General features: G+C 48.1%; 1 protein-coding gene across 2 annotated transcripts; it reads left to right on the plus strand.

The window, feature by feature from the left end:
- The first annotated feature begins 311 nt into the window (after positions 1-311).
- Positions 312-25,705, plus strand: Adgrg3 (adhesion G protein-coupled receptor G3). Of its 2 annotated transcripts, XM_010617237.3 has the most exons (12): positions 312-500; positions 9,759-9,933; positions 14,146-14,281; positions 15,823-15,969; positions 16,710-16,844; positions 17,254-17,293; positions 17,391-17,491; positions 17,633-17,745; positions 20,333-20,613; positions 20,775-20,868; positions 21,835-22,109; positions 24,417-25,705. In XM_010617237.3, the coding sequence occupies exons 1-12, from the start codon at positions 323-325 to the stop codon at positions 24,527-24,529; spliced, it is 1,788 nt and encodes a 595-aa protein (XP_010615539.3). In that variant the 5' UTR covers positions 312-322; the 3' UTR covers positions 24,530-25,705. The 2 variants fall into 2 exon arrangements, with proteins under 2 accessions (XP_010615539.3, XP_033613840.1); XM_033757949.1 differs by lacking the exons at positions 312-500; positions 9,759-9,933 and adding an exon at positions 15,547-15,583 and having other exon boundaries at positions 14,204-14,281.
- The last annotated feature ends 186 nt before the right edge of the window (positions 25,706-25,891 follow it).

The raw sequence follows: 25,891 nt of genomic DNA on the forward strand, positions 1-25,891 counted from the left end.
TTCTGGCCCCAGCAGGTATGAGCTTGAGTCTGGCTGCATTCAAACCAGGTGACATCCAAATCCTTGACCTCATCCTTGTAGCCAGGCTGTATCAGGCTTGTTAAAGGTCTTCAAATCCCAGAAGAGTCCCAGGAGGCAGCCTGTTACTGTCGCTGGTCTGTACAGAAAGAAATGAGGGTTAGAGAGGCCCCCAGCTTGTGAGAGGAAATGGCTGTGGGAGGGTCCCTGTGGGGCTCAGCCTAGCTCCCTCTACAGATGGTCTCTGGTGGATGAGGCTCAGAACCCGCCCAGTTCCCCACACTTATCTTTCACAACCCAACTGATGGCACCACCGAGCAGGAAGAAAGAAGCCACAGGAAGAGGTGTGGAGAGGGCAGGGGGAAAACAGGCTGCTGAACAGAGCTCAGGAACAGAGGACCTGCTGGCCACAGGGCTCTGCCTGCCACGGATGGAGACACCCAGGGTCCTGTGGGCCCTGCTCCTCTTGCTCCTATCCTCAAGTAAGTGCTGGTACCTCTGCCCCTTCTGCAAAGCCTGGGAGACCCTGTGCCAAAGATGGGCCCAGGGCAGGGCAGACAGAGATCCTAGGGCAGGCAGGGGTAGGGCAGAAGGATGAGGAGCTGGGTGGTCTGAGATGTGTCCACCATGACCGCCTCTGATGTCATGACCACCTCTCCTCCAGCCTTGTCTCTCTGGGCCAGTCTTGCGGTCCTGGTGAACCTCGTCAGTGTGTCTCAGGCCCCCATACTGCCATGTAGACTGGATGGTGGAGGAGGCTCCCTCATCCCAGATGTAGCTTCTTGACAGACCTGGCTCTGGGGTATGGGTGGGCTGGGGCAAGCTACTCAGGAGCTCTCTGGGCTCCTAGGGAAGACGACTGGATTCTCTGGAAGCTGAGACTGGACAGGGCTTGCACCCACTCCACTCACATGTCCACATCTTGCCACAGCACCACTGTCCTCAGTGACAAGGGCCAGGATCCAGAACCTCCCGCCCTCCTCCCTCCCAGACACACTGTCTCTGGAGGCAGCTGAAGGTCTTCCTTGCCCTTGCTGCCCTCTCTCCCAGGACAGCCCCTTGACATCCCTCACCATCTGGCCTTTCTCGGGGGCTCATCAGCAGCTCTTCTGTCCCCTCCCTGGTGTTCGTTCACATCTGAGCTCCTGGTGGGCTCCTCTGGTTTGCCCTAGCTTCAGCAAATGACTTGCATGTCTCCCTGGTGTCTGTCCTGCATCTGGCCGTGTGACACTGGCCACAGGGATCAACCTCTTTAGGCTTCAAAGGACTCTTCAAATGCTGGGAGATTCAGTGATGGGTGAAGTTCAGTTTCTGGCTCAAAACAGGGCAAAAAATGGAGGTGCTGTTCAAGTGCTGGGCGGGGACAGGTACAGGCAACCCTGGATGAAATGATATCTAAATCACTGGTGGTGGCCGTGACCAGGTACCAGGGGCCCCATCAGGGCTCGGGGCCTTCACAAGAGCTGTTACCCATTGGTACGTCCCTGAATGGTGTGCACACTCGGGCAGGGCAAGGCCACAGCCATCTGAAGGACACGTGAAGCCTGGAGGGTTCACATCTAGAGGTGGACCCTGCAGTTGTGGGTGTTGCTCCATTTGCCTGTCCACTGATCATCCACGCACTCCTTCCCCCATTCATCTACTCGTTCCTTATTCGTTCCTCTGAGAAGCCCAGGGGGGGGTCCTCTGCGCTGTGCCAGGCCCTGTGTTGGTACTGCCACCCGAATGGTCTAAGAAGGTACCCAAAGCTGAGGTGAGTAGCTTAACCTACCCTGAATATAGATTGTTAGAGGCTGCCCGACTCCCACTGTGGAAAAAGAGTTTTCAGGACCAGTTAGTAAGAGGCACAGGAAGGGTTTACCAGGCAGAGATTTTAGTCCACACTCAAAACATAGAGTGCCAGCCCTCAAGAGAGAGAGGCACATTGTGAGCTGGAGCCGAATACATCTCCGGGGTCCTGGGAGTGTCTCAGGACGGGTGACCTCTGATGTGTGTCCCTACTGTGTGTCAGTTACTGTCTGGCAGGCTATGTCAGAGCGCAAGCCACTTCACTGTGTTTCAGGTCGAGATTTGCTGCCCACTAATACTGCTGCTTCCTCGAGGGTGGAGGAAGGGCCGTTCACAGAGGAAAAGGACAGGTCCAGAGCCCAACTTACAGGCTTATTGTGTCTCTAAGACCTTTAGGATTTTTTAAAAATGTGTTTCCTAGAAGGGAAAAGTTTGCAGAGTAACTTTGATGGGCTAAAGCTGTAGATTTGCTTGTTTTTGTACTGGGGATCAAACTCAGGACCTTGTGCTTGCAAGGCAGGCGGCACCACTGAGCTAAATCCCTGGCCCAAGTATGGTACAGTTTTAAAATTCCAATTTCCTTGTCTCCTTTCCATCTATCATTTATTTCTTCTATCTTACCTCAGAACCACGTCGTCCCTGCCCCAAGGGGCCCCAGTCCAGCTGAGTGAGAGCTGCTTCAGTCTCAAGGAGTGACAGGAATCAGCATCTGGGGACTGGGCTGTTAGGACCGAGCAGGGGACAGATGTATGCCCCCATAGGCAATGTGGCTTTCATGAAGGGCAGCTTTACAAGCTGGTGGGTGCAGGGTCATACACCTGTAATCCCAGCATTCTAGGAGGCTGAGGGAGGATGATCACAATTCCAGCCCAGCCTGGACAACTTAGTTTCATGACCTAGAGATCCTGTCAAAACTTTTAAAAATAAATAAATAAATAAATAACATGGGCCAAGGATGTAGGTTAGTATGAAAGCCCTGGGCTTAATCCCCAGGCCACCAAAAACAGGTAGGGGGAAGGGCACTTTTCAAAGGTGTGGACTGGGAAAAGGAAACAACAATGCAAAAAGAAAAAAAGAAAAGATAGTTTGCCTGAGGGAAGATCTCAGTACTCTTGAGACTGAGGAGCATGGGAGAGTTGGGAAGGAAGGAAAAATGGCTGCTGATGTGTGTAGAAGAAGGGTTGTCAAATGCCTGCTCTGTCTGCCTCCTGCCCCCTGGCTCCAGTCTACTGCCCACAGCTGAGCCCATATGGGACGCTGAGCAGGGAGAGTGGTGGGTGAAGGTGGTGGTGTCTGGAGGGCTGAGGTGGCCTCTTCCCACACTCAGTACCAGTTCAGAATCTACTTGGCTGGGCCAGATGCAATTTTGTCTGTGCTGCTCTGCACGGGTTCTTGCCAAAAGCTTCCTGTCAGTGAGTTGTGAAATGCAGGGCAGGATGGGAGGGCAGCAGGGCGGGAGAACAGGAGGGAAGCTCTGGTCTCAGCCATCCCGTGCCCTGCACCTGTCCATAACCCCTGGGGCAGACAGTGGGGTTGGGAGAAATGTCGTCTCCCCTTGAGGCAACAACTTTAACTCCACCCTCCTCCCCTTCCCTCTTCCGTCTTTCTTTTTCTTTCCTCCTCCTTTCCAATTCTCTCCCTTTTACTTAAAATGCAACCACATATCCATCACGGACTGCTCCTCTAGCACCTACCTTTTCCCCAACAATCAACACATCATAAATACCTTCACAAGCTAGAAGTAGCTTAGGTGACTTCAGATAAGTCCCAGAAGTTGCAGTCTTCGTACAAAGTACAATTTTTAGTTATGATTCCTTGTGTCTTTTCTCTTTTATTTTTCTATCCTACCTCACAACTATATAAAAAATAAGGTGAAAATCTCTTCAAGATATATCAAATGAATTATTTCATTTGTATACATTTTTAATTCATCTCCATACAGTAATCCCAGCACTGGGCAGGCTGAGGCAGGAGGATCACCATGAGATCTAGACCAGACTGGGCTACACAGTGAGTTTAAGGCCAGCTTGCACTACAAAGTAAGACCCTGTCTCAAAAACAAACAAAATAAAACAAAACAAAAAAAGGATCTGCATACAGCTGAGCATAGTGCCACACTCCTATGATCCCAGCTACTCAGTAGGCTGAGGCAAGAGGATCACAAATTCTAGGCCAGCCTGGAAAATTTAGCAAGACCATGTCTCAAGAAATTTTCTTTTAATATATGCATAGAAAATTTAAGAGTGGTAAACTCTGGGGTATAGGGTAGGATCTGCAAGAAAAGTGACTTTTACTTTTTCATGATGTGTAGTTTATCAGTGGTGGTGAATCTATGGCATTTGTGCTGTTTGTTATCACTGAAAGTTTTGAAAGATTTGCCATCACTGGCTTAGGTTTTTTTAACTCTGTGCATGTATTACATGTATTGGCTACTCACTGAAGTGTAAGGTTTAAAACCCTTAACAGCAGGCTCCGTTAAGAGATTAGCAGTACTGATAAAAGATAGCAACACTGATAGAAAAAAACCTCTGAGGTAAAGGACATTCGCTCCTCCTGGTGAGTACAGACTCCTTGCCTAAAGCCAAAGGCCTTCTGTTAACCAGAAGAAATGGTCTTGTCAAAACTGCAACTGTAACATATAATTTTTTAAAAATACAGGTTCTCCCCAGAAGAACTACAAGGCACTCAATGATTCAGGAAAGACATTCTCTAGATAATCACATTTGCTGCCCAGATCCTCTTTCCACATCCTCAAACCCTTACAAAACCCCAATCTCTCACCCTAAAGGTGCAATTCCTCTCTTGGAAACTCACCCACTGTCTCTCTTGAAAGTGTGCCCTGACCAAAATGAATTCCTTGCCTGTTGGTAAACTGCTTGTACTGCCTGTGTCACTGATGCGCTGGCTGCCTTGCGTGGCATGATCTTTGGAGAGAGAGAGAGAGAGAGAGAGAGAGAGATGCGCAGACACAAACACACACCAATACATGCCTATGTCTTAGAATAAAATTCTCACCTCCTGGAATAGATAATAGACTGATGGGCCATTTCCTTTGTGTGTATTATCTCTAATATTCCGCTAAAAGGAAGATATTATCTATCAGCTCTTCTTTGCTGATGAGAAGATACAGCCTTAGTTTGCTGTATTCTCTACATACTGCAGGAAGTAGTGTAAGAGATAGTTGATTGAGTTAGCTTTAAAAGTGTTAACTCTAGAGCCTGGGATTTAGCTCAGTGGCAATGTGCCTGCCTCACAAGTGCAAGGTCCTTAGTTTGATCACTGGTGGTGGTGGGGTTTAATAGGATGAGTCATCTAGTGTAATTGTTACCATAACTAAGTTGGGGACGCCTTACTGAGGAATTACTGATCCAAACTCCCCTCTGTGCTGAAAAAAGCAATTGGCTGAGCCAGTTTGCTTCAGTTTTTCTCTACTTTTTTTTTTTTGGTACCGGGGATTGAACTCAGGACCTTGCGCTTGTGAGGCAGGCAGTGACACCCCTGAACTAAATCCCCAGCCTATCAGTTTTTCTCCACTGATGGGTACAGTTTGCCCAGTTTGCCCCTGGAGTCTCATGGAGCCCCACTCCAAAAATGTCCTTAAAATTATATATTATATATAACTAAGTTGGCCATGATTAAAAGTTTATAGGGGCTGGGGATTTAGCTCAGTGGTTGTGCCGCATGCCTCTCAAGCACAAGGACCCAAGTTCGATCCCTGGTACCAAAAAAAAAAAAAAATTTATGCTTTCTCTGTCTAAGACAATTAGGTTTTCTTAAGATATTGAGATGCCATTGGTTAAACTTACAAAGCTAGATTCAAAGGCAAAGTTTCTATATTTTACTAAGATAGTTTTTCTTGTGTTTTCCATTGTTAGGCTTTGGGTTACTAAAAACTGAGCTTTAAGAGTTAAAGCTTAAGTATTGGCCCATAAAATGTTTTCAATAATCAGTTTATGATTGGTTAAATAAACAATTATTATCTTAATTTATAACACAACCAGTATATCGGGGACTAGAGATACATCTAAAAGCAAACTATGTGGTGATTATGAGCTTTGAAGTTAAACTTATAAAATTAAAGTTACCAAGATCAATAGATTCAAAGTAACTAATAGATGCTCTCTTTTATATAATGTACATGTATACCTTAGACATATAAAATGATTAAAATTTGGCTTTTCTTTAAATTTTATCCTGCCATTTACAATTTGGTCTATATCTATTGGCTTTGATTGAATAAACATTTTGCTATTATATAAATAAAATACATACATGTTGGGTAATAAAGTCTATTCATAGTTATCAACACCACTGTCTAAATTTTTGTTTTGTTTCATTTTGTTTTTTGAGACAGAATCTCACTGTGTAATTCAGGATGGCCTTGAATTCACTATTTAGCCCAAGCTGGCCTTGAACTCATGCTGATCCTTCTGCCTCATCCTGCCTAGTGCTGAGATTACAGGCACACACCACCATGTCCAGACATCACTTCCTAGTTTACAAGAGCTCTAAAGATGTCCTTCAATTCCTGTCAGTAAAGTTACACACCATAAACCTATTAAAAGAGTCAAAATTTTGCTTAAAATTTAAAAAATCATGTAAATATATGTAAAGATACCTATATAGCTATGATGCTAATTAGTACTAACCTCATGATATATTAAGTGTATTTGTGTTTTCCAAATGTATTAAGTGTACAGACCTTCAAAGATGCAAAATTGAAAAAACCTTATTAGACTAATGACTTCCTGGCTAAAGTTATTTATGGTGGTAAGTTTCTTCAGGCTTCAGCTACTCGCTTTCCCTTACTTGTTTTCCAGCTGCTTGTGATACAGTGTGCATGCCAATCCAATATGAGACAGCCAGTCAGATAATGTGGATAGATTTTCATGCTTGTGTAATTGTTATATACAGTAACTGTTACAAGAGTTAAAGATACTTAAACACTGTGCAGAAAATGTCATTAGACAATGTCACTCCAATAGTTAGAGATTGGGCATTAATAACCTATATTCTATAAACAAATATATTTTACTTAAACAATACTCTATTAAAAATAACAAATTTTGGGCTGGAGATTTAAATCAGTGGCACCACCCCTGCCTTGCAAGTGCAAGGTTGTGAGTTCAATGGCTAGTGGGGCGGAGGGGGAAGAAATTTAGGTAAAAGTTTCTTTATGTCATTTAATATTTTATAATTAAAGATAACTGGCTAAAAAGTTATTTTATGCTAGAATGGAAATTTAAACATGTTTCAGAGATAATAACAAAACCTAATTGTTCAGTGGGAAGGGTAGGGAAAAGGAAATAAGGCACAAGAAAAAATATGAGAAAAAGAAAAAATGGAAACAAAGTCTTTGTAAATAGGGAAGGGTGGAGGGGGTGAAGGGAGGGCAGGGGTAAGGGGAAAAAATGAGAACTGAGATCTGTCATGTAAAGGTACAAGATCCCAATGATGAATGTAACTGTACTGTATACTTAAAAAGCACCAATAAACTCAATATGATAAAGAAAACTAATTGTTCAAATAAATATAATAATGTCATCATAACTGTCATGCTAAAATGCAATGTTTCTCTTTATCTCAAATTTTCTCTATAAAACTTTAAAATTGTTATCTGTTAGCATTTACAGAAATTAGACTCCTAAGACAACCAATTGGTAAAAAATAAGTTCTCTGGTCATGCTTTATATTTCAAGGTGCTTGATATCTAGTTTCTTTTTCTTTTTCTTTTTCTTTTTGGTGTGGGGGATCTAACTCAGAACCTTGTGCTTGCAAGGCAGGTGTGATGTCGCTGAGCTAAATCCCTGGCAAGGTGCTTAATATCTAGATAAAATAGTTAAATCTACTGCTCCCGCTACAATACTGGTATAACTAAACTTCCCAGTGTTCAACAATTAAGGTTTGGAGATAAAGCTAAAAGGTAACTGGGTTAAGAAGACAGCCAATATTTTGGCACTGGTCCTTTAAGATCAGCGAGGACCCTGGATATAAGGACAACTTTCTATAGGATCCTACAGCTCTGGTGAGTCGCCCAACCTCCTGAGCAGGGAGACTGTTGGACCCCAGAGGACAGGAGTCAACCAATGTACAGTTGTGCCAAGAGGAGGGTCACTAAAGAAAGGAATGTCTCCCATGCTTCCGCAGGAGGCCAAATGGTCAAGCAAGACCATGACCCTTTCTGGCAGATGACGCCGACAGAGGTGCTGTGAGGCTCTGTACAGGGTTCCAGAAATAACACCTGAGGAGCCTTAACTGACCTTGATAGTGAGAAGTTAATTTTGATTAGCACAGATCTCACTTTAACTTGGTCTTAAGCAGCCAGAGGAAGAGATAACCAAAAGATGAATAAACCGGTAATAATAATAATAGGTTAGTCAGGAAAGGGGGCTCCGATAACTGCACTGGCCACGGGTGGAATTGCCAGCGACACCTTTACTTAACCACTCTTATGATTTAACCAGGCTGGAAAGCCACAGTAACATCTATAAAAGCTCAACAACAGTCTTTAAATTTCTTAGCTAAAATTAGAGCTCTCCATCTTCCTACAGCAAAAACTGGAGGGATTTGTGCACTAATAAAACCTTGTGTCTTTTAAACAATTCAGATCAGGTTTAAAATTTTTTAAAGCAATAAAAGAAAGGTTAGACTTATAGATAACCTCTGTAAACAAACTAGGACCCTGCTGGTTACCATCTCTATTCCACTCCCTTAAAGATCTTATCTAAACCTTACCCCTTCATCCAATTTTCCTTTTCATTCAGGTTCTTGTTTAAGTCACGCATTTTTGACAAAAGTTGCATTTAATTTACAATGTAATTTTTGGGGGGTGTGCATTAACCTCTTCATAAAATTTGTTTCTCCTCACCTAGAGATTGTCAAACTCCAAATGGTCACACAGATAGGGCCAATGATGATTGTGCCACGCTCTTACCATGATTCACTTGATCAACCTTTTAAAGAGTCTGTGACTGCTGAACTTCTAACACAAAGCCCCCTTAGATTAGTCATCTGGAGAAAAATCCCTGGCAGTTGTTTCTCCAACATCCTCTGTTCTCCCTTAGCAGCAGTTAAGGATGCTTCTTCAGAGTGAGGAAAATGTAAAGATGGTTTATTTAGTTAGTTTATGAGTGAGGCTGTTAGATAGGGCGAACAGCAGAGATAGAATTGGGTGGTCAGCCATACCAATGGGAATTTAAATATAAATAACAAACTAGGACTTCAGACAAGAAATGATCATTCCTCAGCCAGTGTGGAATGCAGCCCCTCCCTCCTAAAAAGGAGCTAATAGCCACCCACTAAGTTCCTGAGTTCTGAGGAAATTAGAGAGCAAAATAACCAGGTCTTTCTAAGATCTCAGTTTGCCGTAAACACTTTGTAAAGGAATGGGGATGGTGAACTTAAGTTCCAATTCGTCATTTCTTTAACTTCAAAGGGCCACCTGTGACAGGTGACCATGAAACTATTAAGTAATTCCTGTGCCCTGCTTTACCTATAAGTGATTCTAGATAGAGTGGCCATGCAGCTACCTGTTTGGGACCCCTCCTAAAAATCCAGGAGCTATTCTATTCTCCTTCTTATTTCCAATCAAAACTCTCCTAACTTCCTCTTTTAGTTCTCAACTTCATGTGTATGGCACCATGAGCCAGGTACTTGTGGGATCAGTAGCTGTCAGGGCTGTAGCCACAGTTATAAAGATTACATACTCTGATATGAGACTCTAATATGAAACAGCTCAGAAAAGCCAGGCTGACTCCTTGTTGGAGGTAGTAAAGGAGTAATAGCACTAGCAGAAAAAAACTTTTATCTCCAGAACTAAGTTTTCCCCAAAGCACCTGCCAGCCTATGTATGTGTGTAGGATACTTCCTTTCAGCATGGTAACTGAGGCTTAGAGAGGGGTGGGTGGTTAAAGCTGGGACTCTGGCCCTATAAACTGTGACCTCTTCTTTAGGTGAAGTGAAGTCCACCACTGTGCCAGGAAAAGAAGAGCCAAGAAATCCCTGCCAGAGCCTCCTCAACAAGCCAGACCCATCTGATCTCTACTACTTGAACGACACTTCCCAGTGCTTTGCTGAGTGCAGGCAGGCAGGAAGCAGCTACTTCTGTGCTCCAGGGAACCTGGAGAGGTAAGAGAAATGGGAGTCTGGGGCTTCCATGTGGGGAGAGGGAGGAACACTAGGAAGGGACAAGGCCATCTGTCCCTAAGGCACCAGAAAACATTGCTCTTGTCTTATCCTTCCCCCTTGTTGCTTGACACCCAGTCCCTCACCTCTGACAACTAGAGGTCCCCACTGACCCAGGGGACACAGCAGCAAAGCAGCCTCTGTCCTTGTGGGTTGTAGAGGGGCAGAGGAGAAGCCAAACAGTGATGACTCCAGAGTGTGTTGCCCACCACTTAGGTTCACACATTCAGGTTCATTTGCTTGCTGCCAACCACATAAAAGGAGACCAGATATTTTGGTGAAAAGAAAAAAAGAACTTATTCAAAACTAAACTCAAGGAGATAGAGGGGCCCATTGGCCTCAAATCACCATTTCACTGTGCACAGGTGGGCAGAGGTCTCTCATAGTAAGGATCAGAGGCCCTCTCTCTCTCTCTCTCTCTCTCTCTCTCTCTCGCTCTCTGGACCTTGCACTTTTCAGGCAGGTGTGGCACCACTGAGCCAAATCCCCAGCCTTACTGTCCCCCTGTCTCATAACAGTTCCAGCCTTTTGGGCCAGCAGCTGTCTATTCTGTCACTTTATCTAGGCTGAGGAACAGACGGGGTGTTGGGTATGTGCTCAGCAGCAGGAAGCTTGGAGGAGTTGCTTATTTCTAAGAGAAAAAAAAAATCTAACTTCAAAGTTCCACTCCGAGATGACGGTTACATGAGCATACAAGGGCAGACACGGTGCTGGCTTAGGCCAAGGAGCGAAATCTGACAAAGCCTCACAGAGGAGGCAACCACAGAAGGACTTTGAAGAGTACACAGTTTTTCAGTTGGCTCCAGGCGATGGCAGATGATACAGCAGCACGACTGCAGAGGACTGCAATACTTTGAACCCTGAGAGTATAAAGTACTGAGACAGAGACCACAAGGGACAAGGTAGGACAGGTAAGGGACAGTATAGATATACAAGCAGGGACTAAGGAGTGACAGTTGTATAAGCTAGACCAACCCCAGGAAGCGAGGATATGACAGATTCAAAGGTTAGAAAGAGTGTGGTTAACTCTGCACTTTGGAAAGATGCTGAGGTTTAGGGAAGGATACGGGGGTGGAGATGCAGAAGGAGCATGGGGCGTGACTACAGAATGACACTGCCACCTGCAGTGAGTACTGTGCACCTGGACAGGAAAGGACTGGGGAGGTCAGATGATGTGGGGTCAACAGGACCAAGAGACAGGTGTTGATGGGGCAAGGGAGAAAGGCTTCAGTCTACAACATCTCAGGAGTCAGCTCCAAAAGTATCTCTGTCCCCTCCGCTTCTCTCCCTTCTAGTAGCAGTTGCCGACCCACAACTCCTCCAGCTGCCCACAAAAGTGCCTAGATTATGGCTGGTGCTCACTGACTATTTGCTGAAGAAATGAATGAAAACCCTGTGCTCACAGGCCTGGTGTTAGGACAGCAATCTGACTAAATCACATTCTTCCAGTCTGCTTAAAATGCCCTCATCCCCTCCAATAATTCTCAGCACCCAGAAGCTATTCTGTGGGCCCCTTTCATGCTGCTTCATGGTTAGGGTAGCATCTTGGAAAAGCCAGAGTTCTGGGGTCAGAAGATGTGGGGTTTGTCCCCAGCTCTCTCACTTAAAAGCTGTGCCAAGCACCTTGAGTGATCTGTTTTATAATCATAATAACCCTTTTGTCTCCTATATTCACAGCATTGTGCTGATTAGATCAGATGAGCAGAAAGCAGCAAGTATTTTAGGATGAAATATGTCAAATAAACCCCATAAGAATTCAGGGGGCCATCACCTCGGTGAATTTTCTGAACATTCAGAAGTCTGGAGAATGTGAAGAGATCTTTTCAAAGTGAAAAATGAGTCTTTTGAACTCATACTGCTTATTATGAAAAAAAGGCACAATGTGGAAAAATAGGTACTATGCAAACACTAGCCAAAAGAAACCTGAGTAAATATATTAAATCAGACAAGGAAAATGATACACAAGTGTTGACTTTATAATAATAATTCAACTGTACATCTATGCTTTGAATTTGTGGAATATAGGTTGTCTTTCACAACTGAAGTAATTTTTAAAGTACCCTGATGTTGTGATTCAGGATCTTTAAGATGAAGAATGCCCTTCAAAAATTAAGAAGGACACAAGATATGGATAAATATCACTTAGGGGTCCAGGGGCACAAGGCACACCTGGAGGCCACAGATATGCATAAGTCAGGCAGTTCAGGCAGGGAAAAAAAGAAGGGTCCATGGGCCAAAGCTTTTCCTGGGGCTTGGGGAATTATCCAAACACTTCCCAAAGGGAGTTTTAATTGGTAGGGTTAAGGGAGATAGGCCTCAGCTCCGCTGAGTCACACTGTAACAGAGAGATGCCTCAGTGTCAGATGTGCATGGCTCATGCAGGGGATGGCAGCCAGGAGAGCCAGTGAGTAGGCTGATCTTAGCTGTCCCACAGGGAGTGGTCACCAGGCACAGGTGTATAAGGCAGACTTCTGGATTAAGCATGTGAAGGAACTTGGAGGTGGTGGAGAAACTGGACACTATGTCCAAGGTGAACTCTACTTCTGGTATAGGAAAGTCCAAATCAAAATAGATGCCAAGGAAACATAAGAGCATCAGAATCTCCACACCTAGATATTTTAAAGGCAAATAAAAGGTAGGATCATTTGGTCTCAATTTCTGGCTGGCTGGTTTTCTATGTCTCTTCCATTCAAGAATATTTGTAAGGCTTGCTGTTTTGGTTGTACATATATTTCCTGTAATCTTTTTAGAGTTTGTTTCCCCCCTTGATAACTGTTATTATTCACAAATGATGACAAATTAAAAGGCTCCTCTTTTGCCTCCTTAGCTACTCATTTCTCATAGTTGTAGTCTAGCTGTGTCTCCCTTTGTTCTCTTTTCTCCCGGTGCTACCTCAGCCGTCACTTTTCACAATTGCTAGGAAAGGCTGGGCAGCATTCTTCAGCCCGTGGGCCTGGGAAAAGGAACGTGGTAGACAGTTGAATTTCAGCATCACGGAGAGCGCTCCTGGCTTTCCTCAAGCTGGCAAAGGACACAGCAGCTGTGTTCCCATGCAATCACTTCCCACATGGCTCAGTTTTCAAAAGTTAGATTTCTAGTACTCAATAAATGCACTACTATGTGTGGAGAAATTTTTTTTCCAAATAAGAGCTACAAAGTCAAAAAGCACATGAAAAGATACTCAACATCACTGGTCATTAGGAAAATACAAATCAAAATCACAATGATATGCGTCTTCACACCCACAAAGGTGGGTACAATTAAATTAAAACAAAACAAAAAGTGAGACACTGTAAGAGGTTACAAGGGTGTGGAGCAATTTGGACCCTCATATTTTGCTGGTGTGAGTGTAAAACGGTGTAGGTGTTGTGGAAAACAGTTTGACAGCTCCTTACAATGTTAGGAATAGAATTTGCATGTTGTGCAGCAGTTCTACTCCCAGGCATGCACTCAAAGGCACTTAAAACAAGTCTTCAGATAAAAGCTCGTATGTGAAGTTTTACAGCAGCACTATTCGCTGTAGCCAGAAGGTAAAAAGAACCCAAATGTCCATCAACAGATGGATGCACCCCCGAGATGTGGCGTATCCACACAGTGTAATTGCATTCACCCATTAAAGCAATAAAACAATGACACATGCTTCAACATGGATGAACCTTGAAAACATTGTGCTAAGTGAAACAAGCCAGACACCAAAGGCCACAAATGACTTCATTTATATGAAATATGTAGAGTAAATCACAGAGATTTAAAGCAGAATCAATGTATACCCAAGGCTGGGAGAAAGGGGAAGGGGTGACTAAATAAAGGGTATGGGTTTCCTTTGGGGTAATGAAGATATTCTGGTAGTAGTTAGTAGTGATGGTTGCACAGCATTGTCAATGTACTTATTGCCATGGAGTTGAACTTTAAAATGGAAAATTCTATTATATATATATTTTATCACAGAAAAGAAAAAATACACACATAAGAGGCTCAGAGGGACCTTAGCCAAATCCCTCACGGCCAACCTGGCTCCCAAGCCACCCTGCTTCCTCCTGCAGTGAGTTCAAGCTTTGATGTTCTGAGTCAACCCTCTCCCTAGAACAGCCTAGTCAGTGGATATCTCAGCCTGCAAGATGCTACCTCTCTGATGCCTGACCCCTTCCCTTGCAGGCACTGGCTACATTATGAGTCCTACCTGGTGGAAAATTCACTGGAGACAGTGGACAGACCTTTCGTGAAGTCTTTGGTCCAGAACATCAGCATCGACACCTCAGAAGACCTGCTCTTCTCTCTGAAGCCCTGTCAGGTGAAGGCTTCCTTCCCCATGCCCATTGGCTGATTCAGATTCTGCCCTTGTTTTATAACTCTAAGAGCTACACACTGTCCTGGTGCCCATCATGCTTAACCTTCCCATGTCCCATTCAACAGGGTTAAGTGAATAAGCAGAGCCTAGGCATAGGTGATCCAGGTACTGGTATAGATATCTAGGAAGTCAGTGGATTGTGGTCAGGGCACCTGTATGCTATCTAGTTCCGGCCTTTCCACCACTACACTAGGTATCCTCTGGGAAACCCCGCTCCTTCTTTGTGCCCTGGAGTCCTTATCTGTAAACTCAGCACATAGGCTCCTCCAACTCTAAAATACCAATGAGCTGTTCTTCCTGGGGAGCATATTTGAAACCAAGGAAAGGGCACACTTGGCAACTAAAGGGCTAAACAAGAGGACCCTGCATTTACATTGGTCCAGATTCAAATTCCAGCTCTTCCTCCTCTCAGCCATTGCGAATGGGAGCAAATTACTTTTTCTGAGCCCCAGCTTCCTCACCTGCATAATGATGAGGTATCACCCCTGTCCGAGATGATTGGAGGATCAAGTGAGATAGCGCACAGGAAATTCCTGGTGCAGTGCGGACTCAGTGAGTTTCTAGCCTCCCTGGGGAAATGAACCTGAGAGTGGAGATCCAGGCAGCCAGGTAAGCTGTGTATTATCAAGGTCCTTGTAAGTATGTCTGGAGAAGGGGAACTGGAAGAGAGGCCCTTTCTCAGCCCTTTATTATTATATCAGCCAGCCAGCTGAGCCCACTGCATGGGTGTGTACTGGACCCAGAAATCACCCACATGCCCTTTTGACAAGGGCTGGACTGAGAAGGAGAAAGTCAAGCTCTTTAGATCTGACTCTTAGCTCCCCTGGTCCAATGTGCGCACAGGATTCCTCTGAGGCCAAGACCAGGCAGGAGCAGGATGCAGCCCTAGGAGAACCAGGGAGACGAGATGAACAAAACATGCTTTGTGATTACTGCTGAGGCTTATTTTAAGATGTTGACTATTCTTAATTTTTAAAACATTTACTGTTCGATTTCACATTCCATGTGAATTCTTATGTCCCTTTCATTTCCCTTCCTGAATTTCTTTCTAATAATTTTGTTCTTTCCATTATTTCCAAGGCAGAAGCCAGACACCACCTCCATCAAGCCCTTTGCTAACACAAGGGCTGTTAGGACCTTAACATCCAAAGCATGGCACAGTTGACCCTCTTGCAAACTGAGCTTGCCTGGGTGTCATCTCTCCACAGCTCCTTTCAGCCTGGCAGGTGGCCACCCGGGCACATGGTTAGCTCTGTTCTCCACTATGGGAAGGGTGGAGTCCATATGTGCTGTAACTTGTCCCTGGGCCCAGAGCAGAGCCTGGACTGAGCCCTGTACCGAACCTCTCAGAGCTGACAGTCCCCAGGTGCTGCCCCTCCACCCAGCTGCCTCAGTTTTCTGTCTCAGCTGGGGCAATGGCGGGACCTGTGTTGAGGGCTAGAATCCTTGGGTAAAGACCGGAACACCTGGGTCTGTGGTTGCAGATCCCGAGGCAGGTGATGAAGGATGAGGACAAGCCCTCTGACAGAGTCCGGCTTCCCAAGAGCTTCTTTGGATCCCTGCCGGGCAACAGGTCCATGGTGCGCTTGGCTATAACTGTTCTGAAAATCGGTTCGGGGAACATCTTCAAGGTGAGAAGAGACCTGCTGGGACCTAGGGAAGCTGTGAGAGTCAAAGCTAGTTTCACCAGGGTCCCCTACCTCAGACAGCCCCTGCTGGAGACTCTGGATCAGTGAGGAGGGAGGAGGCGATGCTGAGCCTCCAAGACTGCCTCAAAGCAGCCCAGTCATCCCAGAGTTGGTTCTGGAGTCCATGTTCTGCAAGCTCACACTGGCACCTCATGCCAGTGCCCCTCACCACCTGGCTTCCGTGTAGGCACCAAGCCTGTTCCGGTACCCTCGTGTGTTCTTGTGCATGAACAAACATGAATGTCCTTTTCTGCCTGTGCTCAGGTGTGAACATGTCCATGTGAGCAAGCACATGTATAGCCATGCAAATGGGACACATCCCCTCCTGGGCAGATATGTGTACCCAGGACATGTAGGCCCCCTCTGCCTCCTGTCTCCAGGCTGGTCTTAGCCCTGTGCTCTGCAGTTAAGAGGGAAGAGAAACCCTCTGGAAGACAGCAATGCGATGCCATCAGGAACGCGGCTTTGCAACCTGTTGATCTGGAGCACAGGGGTTGGCCCAGCCTGAGTGGGATACTACAGAGAGTAGCAGGGAGATGGTTGCTATGCATCCCAATGGCCCTGTAGCCTCAGACTTTGCCTCCAGGAAAGGGTCACAGGTCCTGTGGGTTCCCAGTCCCCCCCAGCCAGAGTGGGTCAGTGCAGCTCTTCCTACAGCCTGGGCTTTCCCGTTTCCCTTACAGGGCCCTAGGCTCCTTCAGGAAGAGGATGGCAGTGTGCTGAACAACCACGTGGTGGGCTTGAGTGTGGGCCAAGCACCTGTCACTGGGCTGTCAGATCCTCTGGAGATCGTCTTCTCCCACCAGCATTACCCCCCTGTGAGTCTCTGACCCAGGCAGAGCAGACATACATGGGAACTTGTGCCCTCTGCCTTTCCACAGCCACCAGGGCCATACACACAGGAACACAGCCCCCCAGGTCACATGTACGCACGCACCCATTCACGCTCCTGTGCTCAGAAAAGTGTAGGTGAGGACTTGGCAAACCCACCTGTGTGCACACTACATCCCACACCCACCTGCATAACGCTCACAGATGTGCAAACTGACCTGCAATGCCCCTCACAACTCCACACGGCGTTAGCACCCCGATGCACTTTGGGCCAGGGTAAATCAATGGATGCAGCAGCCTCTCCTACGCATCCACAGCAGAGTGGTCTACCCAAGGCTCGTGCAGGCTAGGCCGCCCTCCACCCACCCGGGTTGAGACTTCACTTTCTGGTTTCAGAACATGACCCTCACCTGTATGTTCTGGGATGTGACTCAAGGTAGGGCCCGGAGGAACTCTCTGGGGGTAGACAGGAGGAGGGTATGGGCTCTGGAGGACCCCTCCTCGTCCTTCTTCTATGTTCCTCCCCCATCCAGGGCCCACGGGAGACTGGGCCTCCAGGGGCTGCTCCACCCAGCTGGGAGCCAAGCAGACTGTGTGCAGCTGCAACCACCTGACCTTCTTCGCCCTGCTGCTGGTAACAGCCCCTCCCCTAGCCTAGCAGTCCTGCAGGCTTCCAGTCCCTGACCCAGGAAGGCTTCCCTGTTGGGGCCAGGGCCTTGGGGTGCATGGGCCTGGCCCCCGGCTGATGTGGTCCTGACTCGGGGCTCATCCACAGAGGCCAATCTTGGATAGGGCTACCGTGGAGGTCCTTACACGCATCTCCCAGGCTGGCTGCGGGGTGTCCATGATATTCCTCATCTTTGCCATCATTCTCTACATCGCTCTCAGGTGGGTGACCCTGTCTCCATTCCGCGCCCTCTTCTGGACCTGGTAGTGATATCCTCTCCACTCCTTATGTCATCTCTGACAGGGCAGGGTTGGAGGTCGAGTGTGTCATGGCTGTTTTGCTGCAAGTGGCAGAAACCCAACCCAGTCTGGCTTACCATGATAGGGCATATGTGGTTCACGTAACTGAAAAACCCAAGGTGAATGGACTTCAGGCAGGGTGGAATCCAGGGCCTCAGAAGAAGTCTGCAGGACCTGGCGTCCACCTCTCCCAGCTTTGCCCTCTGCTCTGTCAGTCACGTCAGCCGGCTTCACACTCGGGCCCTTGGGAGATCCAGACTCATTTCACAGCTCCTTAGGTGCTCAAGCAGAAATATAATAAACCCAGGATTGAGATGTCTTTTATTTAAAAAAATTTTTTAAATAATTGTAGAGGAACTGAAAATTGCAAAAATAGCACAGGGTCCATAGTCCTTTCTCCCAACTTCCCCCAGTGGTGATATCTTCTATAACGTAGCACATTATCAAGGCCAGGGTGTCGACAGCGATGCAGTCCTCCCAACTGGAGTGCAGACCTCTTTCCATTTTAAATATAAGTCCATGTGTGTGTGTGTGTGTGTGTGTGTGTGTACAGGAGTAGGGGCATAATTTGTAGAACTCAGCCCAAAATGAAAATACATGGTTCCTTGTACAAATACTATTCCAGGCCAGGTGCAGTAGTACAAGCTGTAATCCCAGTACTTGGGAGGCTAAAGCAGGAGGACTGTAAATTTGAGCTCAACCTGGAATACATAGGGAGTTCATGGCCAGCCCGGATTACACAGTGAGACCCAGTCTCAAAAACCAATAACAAGCAGGATGTGCACACCTGTAATCCCAGCTCTCTGGGAGGCTGAGGTAGGAGAATGGCAAGTTTGAAACCCGCCTGGGCAACTTAGTGAGTTAGTGAGACCCTGTCTCAAAGTGAAAAATAAAAAATCTGGGGATATAGCTCAGGGTGAAGGCCCTGGATTCAGTCCCCAGGACTACAAAACAATAACAACAGTGAAATGATTCAGAATGTCAGGATGGTGGTAGCAAAGTATTAAGCAAGACTAGGGCCCTGGTAAGCCCAGGGCCCTGCAGAAGCCACACATCCATGACACTGGCCAGCTGTGTGGGTGTGCAGTTTATCCATGCACACAGCAGAGTGGGGTTTTACAGTTCTGCCTGGGACCAGCCCTTGCCCACAGCCACACAGTAAGGGGAAGGCGGCACTGTTGGCCAGGCCCAGCTCATGCCTGCTCTCTGGAGTGGAGCTGGCACAGAAGTGACCACTGCCGCCCCATGCACCTCATGGCTGAGCATGGGGAGGGGTGTTCTTCACGGTCACCTGGGGCCGTGTCGAGTGGGGAGCAGGTGCAGGACACACAGGAACAGCAGCGAGCACTGTCGCCTTGCTCTCCCAATCCCTGTCCCGGTTGAGGAGCCCCAGGACCTGACAGCAGCACCCCAACCTAGCCTGCATGTCCCCCACTCCTGCCTAGCCCCACCTGTCTCTCGGTCTGGGGCTCCTTCTGTCCCCACCATGCCTCTGTGCCTCTGTCATGGTGCAGCCCTGGGCTGCAGCCCCATGAGCCCTCCCACCCCCACCACAGACCAGCACCTGTGAGTGAGTGGTGCTGCCCCACCCACCCCCCTCCGAGTTCTGGCCTGCGACACCATCCCCAGCCCCAACAAGCTGAGCACCACTTGCCAGCTGGCTGCGTTGCTGGACCCTGTGAGCTGGGCTTGGACCACCAGGCGGAAGTGTCACCAGCTCCCAAGGGTGGGGCCTGGCATCTCAGGTGAGGGTGACATTGTCCCTTATGTTCCTCTGGGCCGCCCCAGGCTCCCATCCCTTGAATGAGTCCCATGGGATCTGATTTGTAAGGAACTTAGAGAGAGGGCTCCTTGGGGAGGGAGATGAGCACTGGGTAGAGAGAGAGGTGGCCCGAGGCTCTGTGACTCTCAAAGTCACTGATTCTCCATTCCTACTACATCCTAAGCCTCATCCACCCATCCTGTGTCCACCCCATCACCCAAACAATGAATCCAGGGCCCTCCTACCCACTGTGCTGGGGCCCTGAGTTCACAGAAAGATGGTAGCAAGAGGAGAATATGGTTCTACAGCACTGCTGGGAACGTCCAAATCAGCATGGACTTTGGGGCATTCAGGGACAGTTTCCCAAGAAGGAAATGTCCCAGGGGGTTGGGAAGGCAATGTAGAAGTTGGGAAGGCCAAGAAGGGGCAGAGCCAAGGATCAGGAAAAGGCACTGAAAACAGTGGGAGCAATGTGTCCCATCTGGGAGGCATAAGAAAGCAAAAGGCACTGAGGAAATGGCAGGCTGTGCAGGTGGCTAACTCCTGGAGTCAGGCAATGACACTGGCAGGACCAGGAGCCACAGGGATGGCGGCGCCATGAGACAGCTCCTGGACTTGAACCTGGGGGCTCATACTTGGGCTGCTGGAAGGGGCAGAAGCTAGATGATCAGGCAGTGGGGATGCTGGGGTGAAACTGAGATGGTGGCATGGACAGGAGTGGGCCCCCACTGACCCTTCTCGCCCCAGGCTCTCCCTGCAGAGGTTCAAGTCAGAAGATGCCCCCAAGATCCACGTGTCCCTGAGCAGCAGCCTGTTCCTCCTGAACCTCACATTCCTGGTCAGCATGGGGAGCGGCTTACAGGGGTCCAGTGCCACCTGCTGGGCCCGGGGTGCTGTGTTCCATTACTGCCTGCTCTGCACCTTCACCTGGATGGGCCTGGAAGCCTTTCACCTCTACCTACTGTCCATCAGGGTCTTCAACACCTACTTCAGCCACTACTTCTTGAAGCTGAGCCTCGCGGGCTGGGGTGGGTGCTGCTTGGCAGGCAGAGGCATTGGATGGCCTTGGGCAGCAGGAGGGTCCCTCTCAGATGAGTGCAGGGCTCGAGGGATGGGCAGCTGGAGGGGATTTGGAGGAGGGCATGCCCAGGATGCCCTGGCAATGCCCACTTGTTCTCCTTGTGCCTAGGCCTACCTGCCTTAGTGGTCATTGGCACTGGGAGTGCCAACAGCTATGGCCTTTATGCCATCCGTGACCAGGAGAACCGCACATCTCTGGAGCTGTAAGTGGTGACCACGGGAGCAAGGTGAAACCATCTCACACCCTGGAGCTGGAGGGAGGTGGGAGAAGAGTATAAAAGCCACACTCTTCAGATCTAGCTAGCTTTGGACACAAGGGTGTAAGATGAGACCTGGAGAGAGGAAGTGAAATGGGAGAGGGCCCAGGAAGAGGAGGCAAAATAAATAAAGGCACCTTTGGGAAAAAAAAAAAAGTGACTCCTTCCCTATGCCCAGCACTCAACCTGGTAACTGAGGGCAAGCTGGAGTTCAGGTGCCCTTGGGTGGGGCACAACCTGCCCAATAATTTCAGCAGTCCAGTCTTTCTCCTGACTACTACGGGTGTGTATTGGGAGAGCCTGGCCTCTCCTGGGCCTCAGTCTCCTAATCTGTACAATAGGGGAGACGATGGCCAGGGCCTTTCAGCCCTTTTAGCCTGCAGTACAGGGAGCAGCGAAGCTGGGCTGAGCCCCAGGCTCCCACCCAGTCATTTCCTAGGGTGCTCACCATTGGGCCCATGGCTTTGTGCTACAAGGGGCTACTGGAGCCTTGTACATGTCTCTAAGACCTCAAATGCAGGATCCATGGAGGCCACATAGGTTGCATAAGTACCTGTGGTGACCAGGAGAGCACTACAGTAGATTGGAGGTCACCTGTCCAACGAAAGGACTGCCAGTCACTATCAAGAGAAGCACAAAACAGCCTTCTGTTTTCAGATGTGGCTACTAATTTAGGAGTTTTACAGCATGATGTGGGGCAAATGAAGCAGGCCCTTGGGTTGATTCAGCTCTTTTACACCTGTTGTCTACAGACACCAGGCTGGCTTCTTGTCCAGTTGGAAAGCAGGGGCATATGGGTAGAATTGGTAAGAAAGCATCTTCTTGGTCCCAAAATGTCAGCTGGGGAGCCTTCCGGGGCTTGCTGTTTAGGGGTGTCCTCTCTCAGTCCCTGTGGTCATCTGCCTCCTCCAGGTGTTGGTTCCAGAACGAATCTGCCCTCTATGCCACCGTCCATGGCTACTTCTTCATCACCTTCCTCTTTGGTGCTGTGGTGCTGGCCCTGGTGGCCTGGAAGATCTTCACTCTGTCTAGTGCCACAGCGGGCAAGGAGAGAGGACAGAAATGGAAGGCTGTCCTCACCGTGCTGGGCCTCTCGAGTCTGGTGGGCATGACCTGGGGGCTGGCCATCCTCACACCACTAGGCCCATCCACCATCTATATCTTCGCCTTCTTCAATTCCCTGCAAGGTGAGGCTCGGGGCCAGGGAGGCCATGGGCTACCTGTCTGCCTCAGGGGCTGCTTGGAGTTGGACAAGAGGGTGTTTGCAACAAAGAGGATTCCATAGAGGCTAGTGCAAGTCGGGGGTACTGATTTTACCTATCTGAGACTCTCTTAGGGTCCAGGGCATCAAGAATAGCTGATTCATAGAGGCCAATACCAGAATCAGGAAAAGCCACCCAAACCAAAGTATATTCTTCCCCGCTCTTTTGTTTTGAAGCTGTGTGTTGTCTCTCATTGGGTGTCTGTGGAAACACCTTCATTCTCTCATCCTTTCCCATTGTTACCATGGCCCCAAGTAGCTACCCAACATGGCTGCCTCTAAATGATCTTGCAAGTCAGCTGGCCATCTCTAGTCCAATCGGATATGACTAGGATGGCAAGGTCAGGTGATTTGATGCCCACAGGATAGGGTTTCTAAGGAATGGTAAGGGAGGAATGGGATGATTGTTGTGTCTCTTAACTGGCCCAGCTCCTCCTTCCTCTGAGATCCCAGGAAAGGAGGAGGAGCCCAGAGAGTGGGTCACAATTTCCTTTCCACACCTATAGTCTTTGCTCCTTGATCCCTTATTCACATACACACACCTCAAAAAGGCATCCGCCTGACTGTGAGGGTAACAGGTAAGAAGAGGGTGATAAGACTCATCCTGCCTGGGGCATTCACTAGGAACTCAGCCATCCTAGATGCAGTGTATACAAACTCACAAGTCCAAGGCTGGCTCCCAGTGCCTCCATGACACTGTGTGCATGGTGATTGGGGCCAGGCAGATGTGGATTCAATTCCCAGCTCCACCCACCATTCCAGCAAGTTATTCAACAGTTCTGATCCTCATTCATCCCCCACCCCACTCTGGTGCTGGGTCTCAAACCCAGGGCCCTGAGCATGCAGATCAAGCACTCTCCCAGCTGAGTCGGATACCCGGCCCCTTCTCGTCTCTAAAGTCAGGACAATCTCAATTCCTATCTCTCCAGGTTTCATAATGAATAACTAATTATGCATGTGCAGGACCAAGTAGGTCTTTGGTATGTAGGAACTATACTAATAGCAATAGAAATGATTATTTTGGGGCCATCTAAGGCTGTTGCCAGCTAAAGAATCCTGAGTCCATGTCTGGAAAGTCTCACTGGTTAAGGGTTAGGGAGAGATATATCTTGAAATTATGGATTATATTCTTGCAGAAGTTACTTTAATATTTCAGCCTGTATGCATCACTCTATTTAGTTAAGGTTCAACTGAGTCCAGATTATTTGGAATCTCTAGTTTCTTCCCAATAGAGCCCCGGATACATTTTAACTGCCCATGGAACACTTCTCAATATTGTTATTGTTGTGTAGCATTCTAGTTATGAGTTTCCTTTAAACATACACATTTTCTTTCCCAGTCAACATCTGTACTTTCTCTAATTCCCTATATCCTACACCTTCCCTCTTGTTGCTGAAATGCATCCTGTAGTAACCTTTTATAGAGGAAGAGTGAAAAAGCCCACTGTGGTAGTGGTGGTGGTTTTGTAGGTCTGAAAATTCCTTTATTTTGCTCTTTCTTTTCTGAGATAGATGTATGAGGTGAGATCGAAAAACCGTAAGTGTTTTAAGCAGGAAAAAACCCCACATTGTCATTAATCCTCCTCAAAATGCTTCCCCCTCACTTTGAACACACTTATCCCATCATTCTTGCTACTTCCTGTCTTTACTTGAGCTGTCATGGCTGCCTTAATGCCCTGAATCGATTCAAAATGTTTACCTTTCATGATCATTTTGACTTTGGAGAAGACCCAGATGTCACACAGTGCCAGATCCAGTGAGTCAGGTGGAGGAGGACACATTGTAATGCTTTTACAAGCCTGCTTTCCCATAGAGTGGTGGTCAGCGGTAGCTTTCGTCATTTTTTTTATCACATTTCATAGAGACATGCACAAAAGACGATGTCCAGCGCTGCTTTGAAGTGGCAAGGATGATGCGATAAGCGTATGCAGAGACAGAAGGAGGGGATTCGTGGCAATGTCTTTTACTGTAATACACTTAAAATGTTTTTTAAACATTCACCTTATTTTTGGATCAGGCTTTGTATGTACATATTTTATTTCAAGATCTCTGTTTTTCATTTCCAAAATTTGTGTTTTTTTCTTATAGGGGTAGATTTTATTTTTGCCTGGTTTTTTGCCCCTAAGTCTTTGAACATTTACAGTAGAGCCTTTCCACCCTCAGTAGCCACCAACCAGGCTACCTAGCACCCTGCTACACTCCCTGGACTCACCGGGTTCCTCTCTCCACCCCAGGTGTCTTCATCTTCTGCTGGTTCACCATCCTCTATTTCCCAAGCTGGAGCACCACATCCTCCTCTGGCACCACTGCCCGCCTGGACCAGGCCCACTCCGTGTCACACGAGTAGGAGGTGCAACCCTGCTCTCATCAGCTCTGGCTCGCTGTGTGGCATCAGTGGCTCCCCGCCTTGTTCTAGGCCTCAGTTTCCTTCTCTGTACATTGTGGCTGCAGAGGGAGGTGACGGGGACCAGGTTGGACCATGTGGCCTCAAATGTCCCAGCCAGATATGTCTGTGGGCCTGAGAGTCCACAACTTCAGGTTTGTAAGAGACTGAAGTTCCTGTGGCCCCAAGACTCCCACCAACAAAGCGTCGCCATCCTCCTGTCCTGCCTGCATAGCACAGCCCTCTGGCTCTCTGCCATTGCCCACCTTCTGGCCTCAGCAGGGGCCTGAGCCCAGAGAGTGAGTCTGTTTGGCACAGCCCCTTGAAGGAGTCCCCAGCCTTTCCCCCTCCTCTCCCTGTCACAACTCTGCCTTCTGGCTGTCTGTCCCCCTGGAGGGTATTCAAGAGGTCATTGACCCCTGGGGCACCAGGAGTTGCAAACTAGAAGTTAGTTTGGGGTTGATCCTAGTCTCTGCCCAGTCACTAGTGCCCATCCTCATGGAAGAAACCCTACCATTCTGGTGGCTGCCGCCGTCCAGGGGCCTGGGGACAATGATTTTCAGAGATTGCCACCTAGTGTGTGTGCTCCCTGAGGTGTGTGTGTCAACTGACTGCCAGGTGGGTGGCTGGACCTCTGATCTGCTGTCGTGGGAGGCAGAAGCAATGGACCCAGAGCCCACACACCCATCCATTCAGTGCGTGGGGTCAAGGGGCAATGGGGAAGATGCTTGCTGGGCAGAGGGTGGACATTCCTTTCCCAAGCAGGGACCTGGGCAGCCTCACTTACCACTCCAGCCCAGCCCGAACCCAGAGCTGGCCCATGTCAAGCCAAATTGGCACAGTTATTTCAATAAATACTCATATTTGCTGGCTAAGCAGATGGATGTATTGTCAGGGCCGTAAATTAAGCCACACCCAGCTAGGGGGCATCGCTTCCAGTAGCTGGGCCTCCTTTCCTAACTGCAGACCGTTTCCCAGTAGGAAGCAAAAAGCAGCAGAAACAGTAGAGCTAGAGGAGAGATGCACAGGAGGGCGGACAGAGACTCGATGGACATGGAGAGCGACAGCTGCAGCCAGGAGAGCATCTGTCCCCTCCCCACAAGCTTTCGTACCCACTCTGGCCTTAGCCTGCTGCCTACCTCTCTGCCCAACTGCCCAGCCACCCTCTCCAGGGTCACTGTGGACTCTACAGGAGGGGAGTTATTGTCTTTCTCAGATGATCCCCACAGCCCCCCACGCTGTGGACTGCTCTCTGGGAATAGGGGTCAGAGGTCCACTGGAGGGACACCGCCCTTCTCCCTCCTTCCTTCCAGCAAACAGGGCCCT

This window comes from Fukomys damarensis, unplaced genomic scaffold (genome assembly GCF_012274545.1).
Source record: "Fukomys damarensis isolate Sample0158 unplaced genomic scaffold, DMR_v1.0_HiC HiC_scaffold_32, whole genome shotgun sequence".
Classification (NCBI taxonomy): Eukaryota; Metazoa; Chordata; class Mammalia; order Rodentia; family Bathyergidae; genus Fukomys; species Fukomys damarensis.